At 46.4% G+C, this 12,402-nt stretch overlaps 1 protein-coding gene across 1 annotated transcript in view; it reads right to left on the bottom strand.

Moving 5' to 3' along the window:
- Positions 1 to 3,094, bottom strand: part of GRIP2 (glutamate receptor interacting protein 2) — a gene marked incomplete at both ends in the record, with an annotated part of 250,029 nt that extends 246,935 nt beyond the window's left edge. Inside the window, one exon of the mRNA XM_082060237.1 lies at positions 3,040 to 3,094. Coding sequence (XP_081916363.1) covers positions 3,040 to 3,094 — 55 coding nt within the window. The remainder of the gene's footprint in view (positions 1 to 3,039) is intronic.
- Positions 3,095 to 12,402: the final 9,308 nt, after the last annotated feature.

Raw genomic sequence — 12,402 nt, 5'->3', positions numbered from 1 at the left:
TCCCAGTAGAAGCAGAAAAACATATCAGGTTTAGCAAAGGGTGCCTGCCCACTACTGCAACCCATGTTACACAAGTTATATGCAGCTAGATAAGTTATTTCATTACAAGGATAACAGCATCTCCACTGCTCTGTCTACAGATACAGTTTATCCTTTCCAGGCATCTGGTTTTCACATCCACTCAGATATGCCAAAATCCCTAGAGACTTTCCCACCTACCCACATACATTCATGCTCCCAAAGCAGAAATTAGACTCTGCTGCTTTTACTACTGAAAGCCTGGGAGCAGCAAGGATACAGCCCAAATCCTGCAGTACTCACAGAAAGGACAGTGGGACCAGGGGGAAGTCAGGACAGGAAAGGGTCTGGCATAGCCAACTAGTTCACTCCACTGCCCTGAGAGAGGATCAGCTATCAGGGAGGTAAATCAGCAGGAGATGTGGCCACACAGCTCTGTCTACACAGCTATAAACAGAACTGCCTGGCTGGATGCTCCAGCCTCTGCTCCCAGGTCCACTACAACCCCACAGCCACATAGAGCAAAGTAAATCAACCCCCTGACTGGAATAACTGGGCTGTTATCACTACAGGCTGGAAAGAACACATTTTCTACCAATAAATTTCCAAGCCATTAATATATTTTTTTTTTCTGCATGAAACAGAATAAGGAATAGCACACCCCATGTACAACCCTCTTGTGGCTGGGAACAAAAATACCTTACAGAATGAAGCATTTCTGCACAGTGGTCAGGAGTCCTAGCCCATCCCTCAAGGGATAGAAGTTTTAAGCAAAAACATGCATAAGGAAACTCACTGTTTTGAAATGGCAATCATACTTCAGTACAGTTCACATGTGTCTTGCGTTTCCCTATGTGACTTACAATGGCTGGCCTTTTAAATACCGTGATTAACAAAGCACTGAATGGCTGCAAATTGCAGGAGATGTTCATCACGTTAATATTCAGTAACCAAAATATACCACCCTTCTAATCACAAATACCCTCCTGATGAAAAACAGGACTAGTCCTCGGAGGCAACACACTGATGGCACAGAGCACACACACCTGGGGGAAAAGCTCCCCAGCTTTGATAGCCAAAACAAAACCTACCACATCTGCATAGCCACGGAGATGCCAACAAGGCAGACATAACTTGTTCTGAATAAGAAAAACCAGAAGTCAGTATTTCTTCATAGACTGGTTGGAAGGGGGTTTGCAAAACTGAAATCTGAACTGAACCCTGCAGAGATTTCTTGGCAATGTTGTACATGATGTGAAACCTTCTGTAGCATCCAGTTAAACCTCAGACCATATTTGATAACACTGCAGCACCACAAGAACATCACCAAATACGTTCTCTGCTACCCCTGCAGAGTTATATGCTGTAATACAACCATCAAACTGGTCACCTCAGGGAAAGGGGAAAAGTTCCATACAAACTCAGCACATCCTTTAGCAGGTACATACCTCCTCCTCTACATAGCACATCAGCTCAAGCCTGCAAGAATTATTCCTCTAGATAAACCATTCTGTGATTAACTAAATGGTAACTTTCAAAGACCAACTACCGCTGAGCCAGCCATGGAAATAAATACAGTGTCACTAAGGGAAATGCCCAGTGTCCCTGAAGGGCTGCACACCAGCCACAGACTCACTGCAGCACTAGGACTGGAGTCAGAGAGAGGGAAACTGAGGCATTACATAGTCCCAGGGACAAGAGCCAGTACAGACAAATGGAGTCACAAGGAAAATAACCTGGCAAACACATTAACCCAGGACAGCAGGAGCTCACTGCTGTAAATGACTTATAAGGCCCCTAAAGCCACCCCAGTCCAGCGGTCCCAGAGCATCCCTATGAGCTGCAGTGGTACAAAAACCCTGCACCACAACAGGGCTGAATTCACACCAACAGGTCTCTGTATGTCGAACACAGGATCAATTTACTCTTCAACAGGATAAGATTTTTAACAGCTCTGTCTCAGGTGGATGGAGTCTCTGTGTGGAAGCTGTGGTCCCAGAGCAGTCAAACATCAGAAGCAGGTGGTGTTCTCCCACAGAAGCAGGGTAAGAAAGACTCAGCAGCTTAACAACTCTGTCCTGACACCTTACAGGGCATTTAACACCACATTTTCTCTCCAGCAGGATCAGAAAATTCCCCGATTTTCACTTTACTCACACCAAATAATGCAACAGTGCCACTTCAGATATTTGGTAGGTCTGCTTACCAGTGTGTGATCTAGAGAGGCGGTCAGGTGAAGGGATGCAAAAGAAAAAACTGCTGTTAACCACATGCACACACAGAGTTGAGGTTAATGAGACACACATTCCTGCTCACTTCTGCCCATCCCAGATCAGCTGCTCCACCTGAGTCTTAAGGGAGCACAGAAGAACCGCACTTCAGAGACAAAGTTTCCCCACCACTCCAAACCCAGGAGCCGGCGCGGAAGGTTTAAGCCCCGCTTTCGCTATGCCACCTCGTGGATGTTTCTCCTGACTTTTATGAGCTGCAGATCCAATGTTTATTTAACATCACACTCTTGAGCATGTAAACAAAATAATTCACAGCCACTGTGAGCAACAGAAAGCAGCACAATAGGAATCAGATTACTGCGACGTGCAATTCACGAACCTTTTGATCCCCAGCTGCAGTTGGGCACTGGGAAAAATTACCAGGTGAAAACAGCAGCACCAACAGCTTTAGAAAGTTGGAGCTCAGCCGCTGCAAGCCCCTCTGCACATCCAGCGAGGACCGCGCAGCCACCTCTCGCCCAGACTTGCCCCCACCACTTAGAGAAGAAAAAATAAAAAAGCAGAGCCCAAGCGAGCCGGAGGATGGAAGGACAGATTTGCTGCAGAGAAGTTTACCGGTACCAAGAGCATCCCCCCCTCCAGCCCCTTCATTCGCAGAGCTCCCTGGTATCTCCCTTCCAGGAAGACCCTTTCCCCACCACAAAAAAAAAAAAGCGAGGTGGAGGGTAGATCCGAGAAGATCCAAGCATCCCCGTGCACCTCCCGCCCTCCTCCCCCCGGCCGCACTCACCGTCCTCCTGCATCCTCTGCAGGCACAGGGCGAGGCTCTTCCTCCAGCCCGGCATGGCGGCGGGGGCAGCGCTGCCGCCCCCCGGGGCAGCGGCGCGGCTGGAGGGGCCCGGGGGGGCTGGCGGGAGCGGCGCTGTCGATCGCGGCCGCGCTCCCCGGCGCTTTATTGCCGGGCGGTGCGTGCGGCGGCGGCGCCGGGCGGGGCGGGGGGAGCGGTGCTGCCCGCCCCCGCCTGCGCACACACGGCCCCGGGGCGCTCCCAAAGCGGGGCGGGGGGTGCTGAGAAGAAATTATGCGCATATAGATTTTATATATTTTTCCCCCAGTGGGGTCTGCTTAGGTAGCGCGGGCCCCGCCTGCTGCCAGACAGCGGGGACTGACCCGCACCGGCGTTTCTGCGGTTCCCAAATCACCAGCTGATGGTGAACAAATGCGTGCACGGGAAGGGTATGGAAAACGCACTATTCATATTCTACATTCCCTTTACAGCTTTAACCTGGTGCCTTTTCCCTTTAATGAGCAGCAGCTGCCTCGTAGTCCTAACACAGGTGTGTTCATTGAGGCGTGTATTTATTCCAAAGTTGCATTCACTGGTAAATAAAAGTTGCACAGCAGTTTGGCTGATCTATTGCATCTTTTTCACCACCACTTGCAAGCAGTTGAAGCACAGGAGAGACTGAAAAGCATCTTTGTCATCTCTTAATATTCCAGAGGTTTTCAATGCTTTTACATGGACACAAAGGAGATGTTTATTGCATATGCCAGGGTATTCATGTTTTTAATTTCCTGGGGGAAATATATCTCTGCAGTGACGAGCAGTTTTGTTTGTTCTTCATTAGGTGTCTTATTAGCTGGCTGGTAGGTCTCACTCTGGGTCTCTACCTCCCTTTGTGAGAGTGATAATATTATGTGTAACAACTGCTGTAATCTAAAATATTATGGATCAAGCTCTCTTTGGAATAGCATGAGCCAGTTCCAGTTTCAGAAGGCACTGATGCTGCCAGGGTTGGACAGGGCAGCTGCAATGCCAAAGGAAGAAATTCATCCATATGGACTTCAGCTTAATTTTCAAACCAATTTTTCTGTCCCAACCTGAATGAAAAGCAGTTGCCACAGGACAGTGGAGCAGCCTGCACAGGGGCAGCAGCCTCGCCCTCTGTGCTCTGCCCACAGCTTGTGTCTGAGGAGCATTTGCCATTTCGGGTGCTGGCAGCCAGGGCAGCCAAGGGTGACACGGCACATGCCGAGATGGGCAGCAGGAACCCGGAAACCTCTGCAGTGCCTGGGGAAAACTGAAGTGGCTCAACCCAAAGGCACTTGGGAGAGGGTCCACTTGAAATAACCTCTTGCAGCTCTGTGCACATCAAAGGGAGAAAACAAGTTTCTGCAGAAAGGGGCTGAAAGTGGAAACCTACCAAAATCCAAGGCTTTGGAGGAGTACTAGAGGATGAGGCTCCTGAGGTACTTGAGTTAAAGACCTATGGTTAAATTAGCTGACTTTTTTTTTTTTTTTTCCCACTCACAGGTTCTTGAAGAGCAACGTGGAGAGGTTGGTTTGAAGTTACTGATATCAGTCGCGTGTTTTCCCAGTGAGTTAAACTGAGATGATCATAAACTCATGAGAACAGCCTTCTTCATTGGAGTGTAAGAATCTGCAACGCTGCAGAGGGCAGACACGCAGCAGCACGCAGCGCCTGAGAACTGCATGAGAGTTTCCCATCACAGAGCACAGCTACAGCTCTGGCCCTGCCTGTCCCCCAGCAGCAGCACAGAAAAATTCGGAGTAGAAACATGTATGGATTGACTACACACACAGCTGCAGCTTCTTGAAGAGCTCCTTTCTTTATACTGTTATTGCTCCTCATGGGGAAACACAGCCCTCCGCAATTTCATTGCAAATGTACCCGGTTTGTTTGGGACTCGCAAGAAATCACAACTCCATAGCTGGATTTGATCAGGGCAACTTCTAGGAAGTTGGTGATATGCACCAAATCTTTTAGCTGACAGCAAAACTCAGGAGCTTTTAAGAGAAGGACTAATGTGAAGCCAGCATACATCCTGGTAGAAGGAGATGATGCTGGTTCAGTAGTTAAAACCCAGCACACGGAGACAAGTGCTCTTGAATTATATGACTGACTCAACCACCCACACAGGCAAATCACCTGCCCTTTCTGTGCCTTAGTTTCCTCAGCTGTAATTTGTAATTGCTTGATGATATTCAGATTCTGGGTATTAGAAAAGGATTCCCAGAAAACTGATTGTTATTGATCTAACACTGCTCTCAGGAAAAGTAATGAGAGTCTGAGGAAAACGTGACATAGGAAGGGGTTTTTAAAAGTAAGGTCAAATCTACACTTTTTGTACCTAAAAAGCTCATCTATTTTTGCCATTTACACTGGCTGATCTCATAAAAGACTCTCTCCCTTAAATCTCTTCAGACCATAGTGGCTACAGCAGCACTACTTTTAAAGGACACTGGTGCCCCAGAAATAATTAAACATGAAAACAGCAAACACATTACTAGTTGAAAACATAGCTCAGGGCTTCGAACAGTTGAATTTGACACATACGTTTTTGTAGAAAGAGCTAAAGCTAATATGGTGAGATTTTCTCAAGCACTGCATGTTAGCCTAACTTCAGTACTCAGATGGGAAACTGTGTCAGAGAAAACAAAACATAGCTAAAAATACTGGTAGTGAATTCATAAGCAGGATCAGTATAAGACATGCTATGGGACACTTTTGGAGGGGGAGTCATGGAAGGGATGTTTCAAGAAGCAGAAAATCCATAGGAAACCTCACAAGTGAATATCCATGTCCCTGAGCAATGTCTAATCTTTCTGTATGCCTAAAATATCCAACCGTAGGATTTTAGGCACCACGGTGACATGGATACTGCCACAACTTCAGAAAGTGCTGCTGTCCTCCCAGCCTGTAGAAATGGTTGTCAAACAAAATTTGTGAGGCAGAGATTCCTCTTAGGCCACATGCCCTGGGACAGGGCGACCGGTTTTGATCAATTGGTGACTTAACCATGCCCTGTCCATTGACTGTTTCTCTAGCTGGGGGTCCTTGCCCTGCTGAGGAACACATACAAAGTACAGCACGACTGAAGTCCCAGCTGGTTGTAAGTTGGGTAAAAGGTGAGGTGTCTGCACTGCAGCGCCTGCAGCCTAAACGGGCATCACAGCTCAGAACAAAAAGCAAATTTTCTGTGCATGTGTATTGGGGTGTCTCTCTAGGGCTGAAGGGGTGACAGTAAGTCTTGAGTTGCAGGTTTGCTCTTAATGGGTTTGTAGAAAACATAGTCTCTGTAGTCCTGGGTAGCTTCAAGCTGTGCAGCTCCCTCCCAGCAGCTCCTTGGCACAGGAGAGAGTTGGATCCACTGTGCTTTAGGAGGAAGCTGGAGGAAGAAAAGACGAAAGCACCAAGTTTTCCAGCCTCAGGAGCTGGCTACTGAGCAAACGCTCAGGTCTGTCAGCAAGGATGCAAATCAGGCTTTTCATATCAGATGAATCTCACACTTTTTAGCTTTTTAGCTTCCCCTTTGTCCTTGATCTGTTTGCCTCCAGACATCTCCAGCAAATTCTCCTGTCATGTGCTCCCTCACCTTGAAGGTCACTCCATCATCCCACAGTGAGAATGAGGTAACTCCCTGCAACCAGGAGCATTAGTGAAAGGAGACAATCTTCACTTTCAGCCCCAAACAAAGTGATTGTAGAGTTTCCCTCTTGCCATTTCTGAGTCGGTGTGGATGTGGCACTTGGAAGACCCTTAGGAGTAGTGTTCTGGCCTCGCACCACTCCCAGCAGCCTGAGTGACAATGTACCACTGGTGAGGTGGCAGCCTCAAGGCCACACCATTTCAACCATGATCTGGAGGCATCACAAAACCCTCTGCAGAACAGAGAGGACTGTGGGCTTCCCCCTCCCGTATTGACCTACTGCTGCTGCCTGGCAGCATTCAACAGCTAAAATCAAGTTAGAAATTACTTTGACCTATGTAATCTTGCACAAAGGAAATCTGTTTAGGTATCTAGAATAATCTTTTCCTTTCTCTTTCCCACTCCTGGAGTAAAAGATATGTTTGTACCAGGGCTTGGCTACTTTGCTGAGTGTTGAAGCAGTGCACCCTGTATCCTTACAGCTGTACCTGGGGCAGGCAGGGGACTATGGGCGACCTATTTCCATCCCACTGTGACATGTAAATAGCACACTTTCTAGCTGCTTTAATGAAGAACTAGTCTCTACTTTCACCTTCTAGGCACATGGAATGGGCCTGGGGATACAAGGCATAAATCTCTGTCACAACACAGCGGCAGGATGGGTTTGTCGCACACTGCTGCACTCTTACCTATGTGCAGCTGTGTGTCCCATAGCCCACAGGCAGCAGTGAACAGCATGGAGACATGGGAATTTGAAAATAATCCTGTCACGTAGAAGGTTAAAGGCAGTTTTAAAATGGATTATCTCCATTCTGCTACCACCACCAGAAGTTGATTAATAGCAAGTTTACTTACTAATCCAACTTCTTTCTGTTTTGCCTCAAATGCAAGCAGTGCAAACAGCTTACTCACTTTGTTGTGTGCTTCTTGTTAGGAACTTCAGGGCATACATTCCTCCTATGGACTTTGCAGAATTGTTCATGTCCAACTAGTTTTTGCAGGCTGGAAGCAGTCTGTCATTCTGCCTTTTCCGGGTGATACTTATCTCTCTGAAAGGCTGAATAGCTTTTAGACAGACAGAGTCTGTCTTTGGATTTCATTGACACAACTACACACCCCATTTATGGGCACCACAGGGATATGGTCACAAGTGCTCCTTGTTTCTGTCCCAAAGGCACACTTGGGGTCAGCTCCAAAGCTGGTTCCTCAGCTCCTTCTTTGGAAATTACAGCATAAGCATGAAGGGGCTCAGACAAGTTCCTCACCTCCTTCCAAAGACATCTTCATTCTGCAAGAGCCCTACAAATTAAGTGTGCAACAAGCTCTGAGTGCTAAAGCAGTGAGGCTGCCTGCCAGGCAGCAAACCCAGTGGTATGAGGCATCTCCACTTGGCCCTCCTCCTCCTGCAACACCATTGCCATCAGGCCTCCTGTCTTCGCTGACCTGACTGCTGGGCCGATGCTACTGCCAAAGCTTTGGCTTTGCTTTCTTTGAGGGTTCTCAACTTGTAGATGCTGTGTAGAGCAAGCTCCAAACACCAGACACCTTTACTGCCACCAACACCAGACTGGATGTCCACCTTGTGTTCCCGAACAAACACAATCTTGCCACTCATTGCCAATGCCTCACCACAGAGGTTCTCCACATTCACCTACAAGTGACCCAGCAACACGCAAGATGCTGCTGGAAGGACTACACAGCGTAGCAAGACAATGCCAGAGAAGCTTTGCATCTTTCTCACTGCTTGTCCAAAAGAATCAGTGTTTACGCAACACTCAGAGGTCTGTGCCTCTTCCCGTGCTAACGGGGGGGTTTAGGGCTGTGCAGTGCCCAGATCTCAATTGCAGCTGCTGCCTATCAATTTCCAGCCTACTGAGGCACGTGTTAGAAATTCAATACACTGGGATGACCGTGTATGTTATGTGTTCTTCTGTGTACTCTCCACATCCAAGCAGTCGGCACTGAGCCTGAAGCACTATCAGCTCATACAGTTGCTTAATGCTCTTAATATTTGCTTATAACTGTACGACATAAGAGACAACGCCATTTGGTCCTGTCTTGTGTGAAAGCCTCCTCAGGACGGCCAGCGGACAGCTTGGTCTGGGTTACTGTGAAGATGCTGTGTGATCTGAACTGTTATTTAGGAAGACAGGAGAATTTGAAAACAAGCCTGAACCTACTCAGTCACAGCAACCTAAGAACCACTTCTAACTTGCGATTGAAGATGCTGTTGCTGGAAACATGTTCTTTCTCTTTCAAAACTGCCTTCAGGACTCCTTCCTCCCCCTTTTTCCTTCTGTTAGCTTCTCCCTCGCACACACCAGCTTTTCCCTTAGACACACACATGCAGCAGCACTAATAAATGTCACCCATTTGCACCGTGTCCAAGTGCTCAACTTCATGGAGTTACATAATCTTCTCAAGCAAGAACAGTGCTTATCACTATTTCCCCACAGTACAGATCCCCACACCACCCCACTGCTATAGAAGGGTTTTAATTCCAGGCATTCACTCAGCAGCAAGATTTGCCTCTGGCTACACAAGGTTTCATCTCTGCTCCTCATTGCAGAGGTGCCTCAGGGGAGTTTTACAAATCACTTAAGTGAAAGAGTTACCAGGCAGGGGATTGTCAGCTCTGCACCAAGAACCCCAGCAATCAGACAGATATCAGCCTGGCAACGTTTCCATTGAGGGCATGCTCTACATTTTGCTTTGATTTCTCTGTTGATAAACTTTTCTCCATGGGGAAGGATCTCTAAGCTGTCCCTACACTTCCAAACTGCATCTTTCTTGGGTAGCACCTGTGCAAGTAAAAAAATGTTGCTCGCCTGGGATTTGTCATTTCTCCCAGGAATAGCTTTTAAGAACCATGGAAGAAATATATAGCTGAAGTACTTCACAGCAGCAGGACCTGCCATGCCCAGAACTCCATTTACAAGTACACTGGAAGGAAAGGGAGGGCAAGACCAACCATCCCAGGTGCTCAGGGCAGCAGCTGGCAGGTTGGACTCTGATCTGTTTGGTCCTGCTGATCCTGCTCCATCCAGACCCCCTGTACTGTGATAAATGAGTTTATGAGGTGACCTTCACTTGTGCATCGGTGGCAGATGGCTCAAGACACGAAGATGGGCTTGGACCCCACGCTTCATTCCTGCTACAGTCTCAGGATCCCTCCTGAGTGTCCCTTAGACTAAAGCTGGCATTAAGCACTCATTTGTTCCACCAAAACCCACTCTGAACTACTACACTTGACAGCAGGGAAACACCATCCATCCATCTTTCAGTAAGAAACATCAGCTTTTGCACCTCATGAAGACTATTTTCAATATTGCCACCAAATCAAATTCAATGTTTTCCTTTTTTTTCTGGTCGGTGAACAGAAGCAGTTTGAAAAATGAGCAGGATGCAGAAAGCAGTGCCATCGCTCTGTCAACATATGTTAAAAGTCATTACTATGACTGTCTTGCTTCCTCGTCCTTCTTATTGTGACCCAGCTCCAGCTGTCAGTAACACATTAATGACCACAGCCTATTTCAGATCAGGGAAGGAGGCAAGACAGTTGCACATCATTGAGATTGACTCTTAGTCTTAATGGAAACGCTCTGTACTTTTCCACGTACATTCAAAGGGGATGGAAAAAGACAATCATTGCCATTTCAGTGTTCTGATCTCTCCCGAATGAGCTGGTAGTGAAAGAAGTACAGCGGGCAAGAGTTTAAAAATGCAAAGCCTCCTTTACTTCCATGTAGTGTAGGCTCCCCTCTCCACTGCTTGATAAAATACTGGAATTTATGTTTTGTACAGCTCCTTGGTATAGCTGAGGAGTTGCTTGGCACTCATCGAGGCTTTAATAAAGCAATCATTGGACTTCTGCCTGATGTAGTTATTCATTTTGAAATATTACTCTATTTCTCATTCCACTTGTCTATATTTGACTAATGGCAGCAGTGCCACACACACTTCCAAGCTCTCTTTATGTACAGCGACTCAATATTTCTTTTCTCAATTATTTCTAAAATAACATCTATAATCACTCTAAGCTTTCTTTTGTGATACATATAGCAACACTTTGGTGCCTTCTGGGCTTCTATTTTAAGTAGCCTTTGTACCAGGAGGCCTGTCCTGAGGGCTGAAGTCCTGTTCAGCAACAGGACAGGAATCACTCAAGCAAAATAAACGTGGATTTCCTCAGGTTGTGTGTCTTGGTGCCCCTGAAAACCTAACAGCCCTTTTGGAGAATTCCTTACCTATTTAATCATTAGTCTTATCCCTAGCAAAGCCATTGTCAGCTGTGAATTTGAAAGGGTGGCAGCTGCTATGTTTGTGCTACTTAACGTACAAGCACTAGTCCAACTCTTATTTCAGAGATCTGGTCAAAGCAGAAGCCAAAGCTTGAATCCCACTAACCCCCGCAGAATTTGAACTGGCAGCCTGAAATCCAGGCTCAGCTCTTCTTGCAGTTCTGGCTTCTTCACTTGTCTTATTTCTCACCTAATTTTCCAGGTACGAGACTGAGGGAATGGGGAGAAGAAACCAATTTACTCCTCAAATGCTGGAGAACTGACAGGGAACTGCAGGCGCAGAGTCTCATCTGTGTGCGGTAACCTCTGCTAAGTGCTCACAGCACCGCTGACATATAAACTATACAGCTGCACTAACAGTCTCGTGCTGCCATCTACTGCGTTAGGATCCCGTCACTAGCACGAGTGACACCCCTGTGACATTGCTGCAGAGGGAAACTGGGACTGAGCCATCACCAGCTCTGCCTTAGATGCTGCTATCTGTTTTCCTGGCAAAAATTTTGCTGTACAGTCTTTTGAGCAGCTCCTCAAATACCCACGATGCTCAACCAATTTGTCCAGAAAGACAACTTACCTCCCCCATTTAATGTTTTGGGGGCAATAGATGGGATGATGAATATTGAGAAAACTTTATTGTAGATATATCTAATGGTTGAAAATAAAGAGGAATCCAAACCAGAACAGATCTAGATTTAGAGCTGGGTGGGTGCGGGAAGTCCCATTGTTCTAAAACATCTAACAGCAGCTTTTCACGACCACAATATCAGAGAAGGAATACATATACAAGATAGTTTTGTTCCCTTAATAAATTAATCATAGCTTCCACTTAGACATCTACATGGGCATATGGAAGATGACTGCTAGGTAACAAATGCCCATATGGTAGAGAAACTCCATACCCAATTATGCTGATTTCAATCTCTCCAGTGCATCAAGGTAAAAATTATCATATGTCAGAGATATGTCCTGCCCAAGTGTGTGGATTTAATCATTTGTATGCATCAGGAAATCACATACGGAGCCATATTTTGCTCAATTATGCCAGCCCATCTTCTGCTCGGTGTCAAGTACAAACAGAAAGGGTGCAGAAGAGATGGCTTCATGTCGGCGTCTCAAAGTGCAATTCAAGGATCACTAATAACCAACAGAACAAAGATTTTACATGTATGCATACGTATTCTTTAAACAGACACATGCTTTAGCATTTATAGCCTCAGAAGACGAATGAGAAACTTCTGGCTTGTTTTCTGTGGTTGTAAGGAAAAAAATGTGCTGTTTTGTACTGGATTTAGACCCCACTCAGTTCACACTTTAATGACACCATTCAACATATGTTTTAAAAGCACCAACAGCAATTCAATGATATTGTGCTAGGGCTAGTAAATATAAATTATCCCCCT

The sequence above is a fragment of the Streptopelia decaocto genome, assembly GCF_964273445.1.
Source record: "Streptopelia decaocto genome assembly, chromosome: 8".
NCBI classification, from domain to species: Eukaryota; Metazoa; Chordata; class Aves; order Columbiformes; family Columbidae; genus Streptopelia; species Streptopelia decaocto.
Note: the sequence above shows the minus strand (reverse complement) of the source record. Positions and strands in the feature narration are given on the sequence as shown.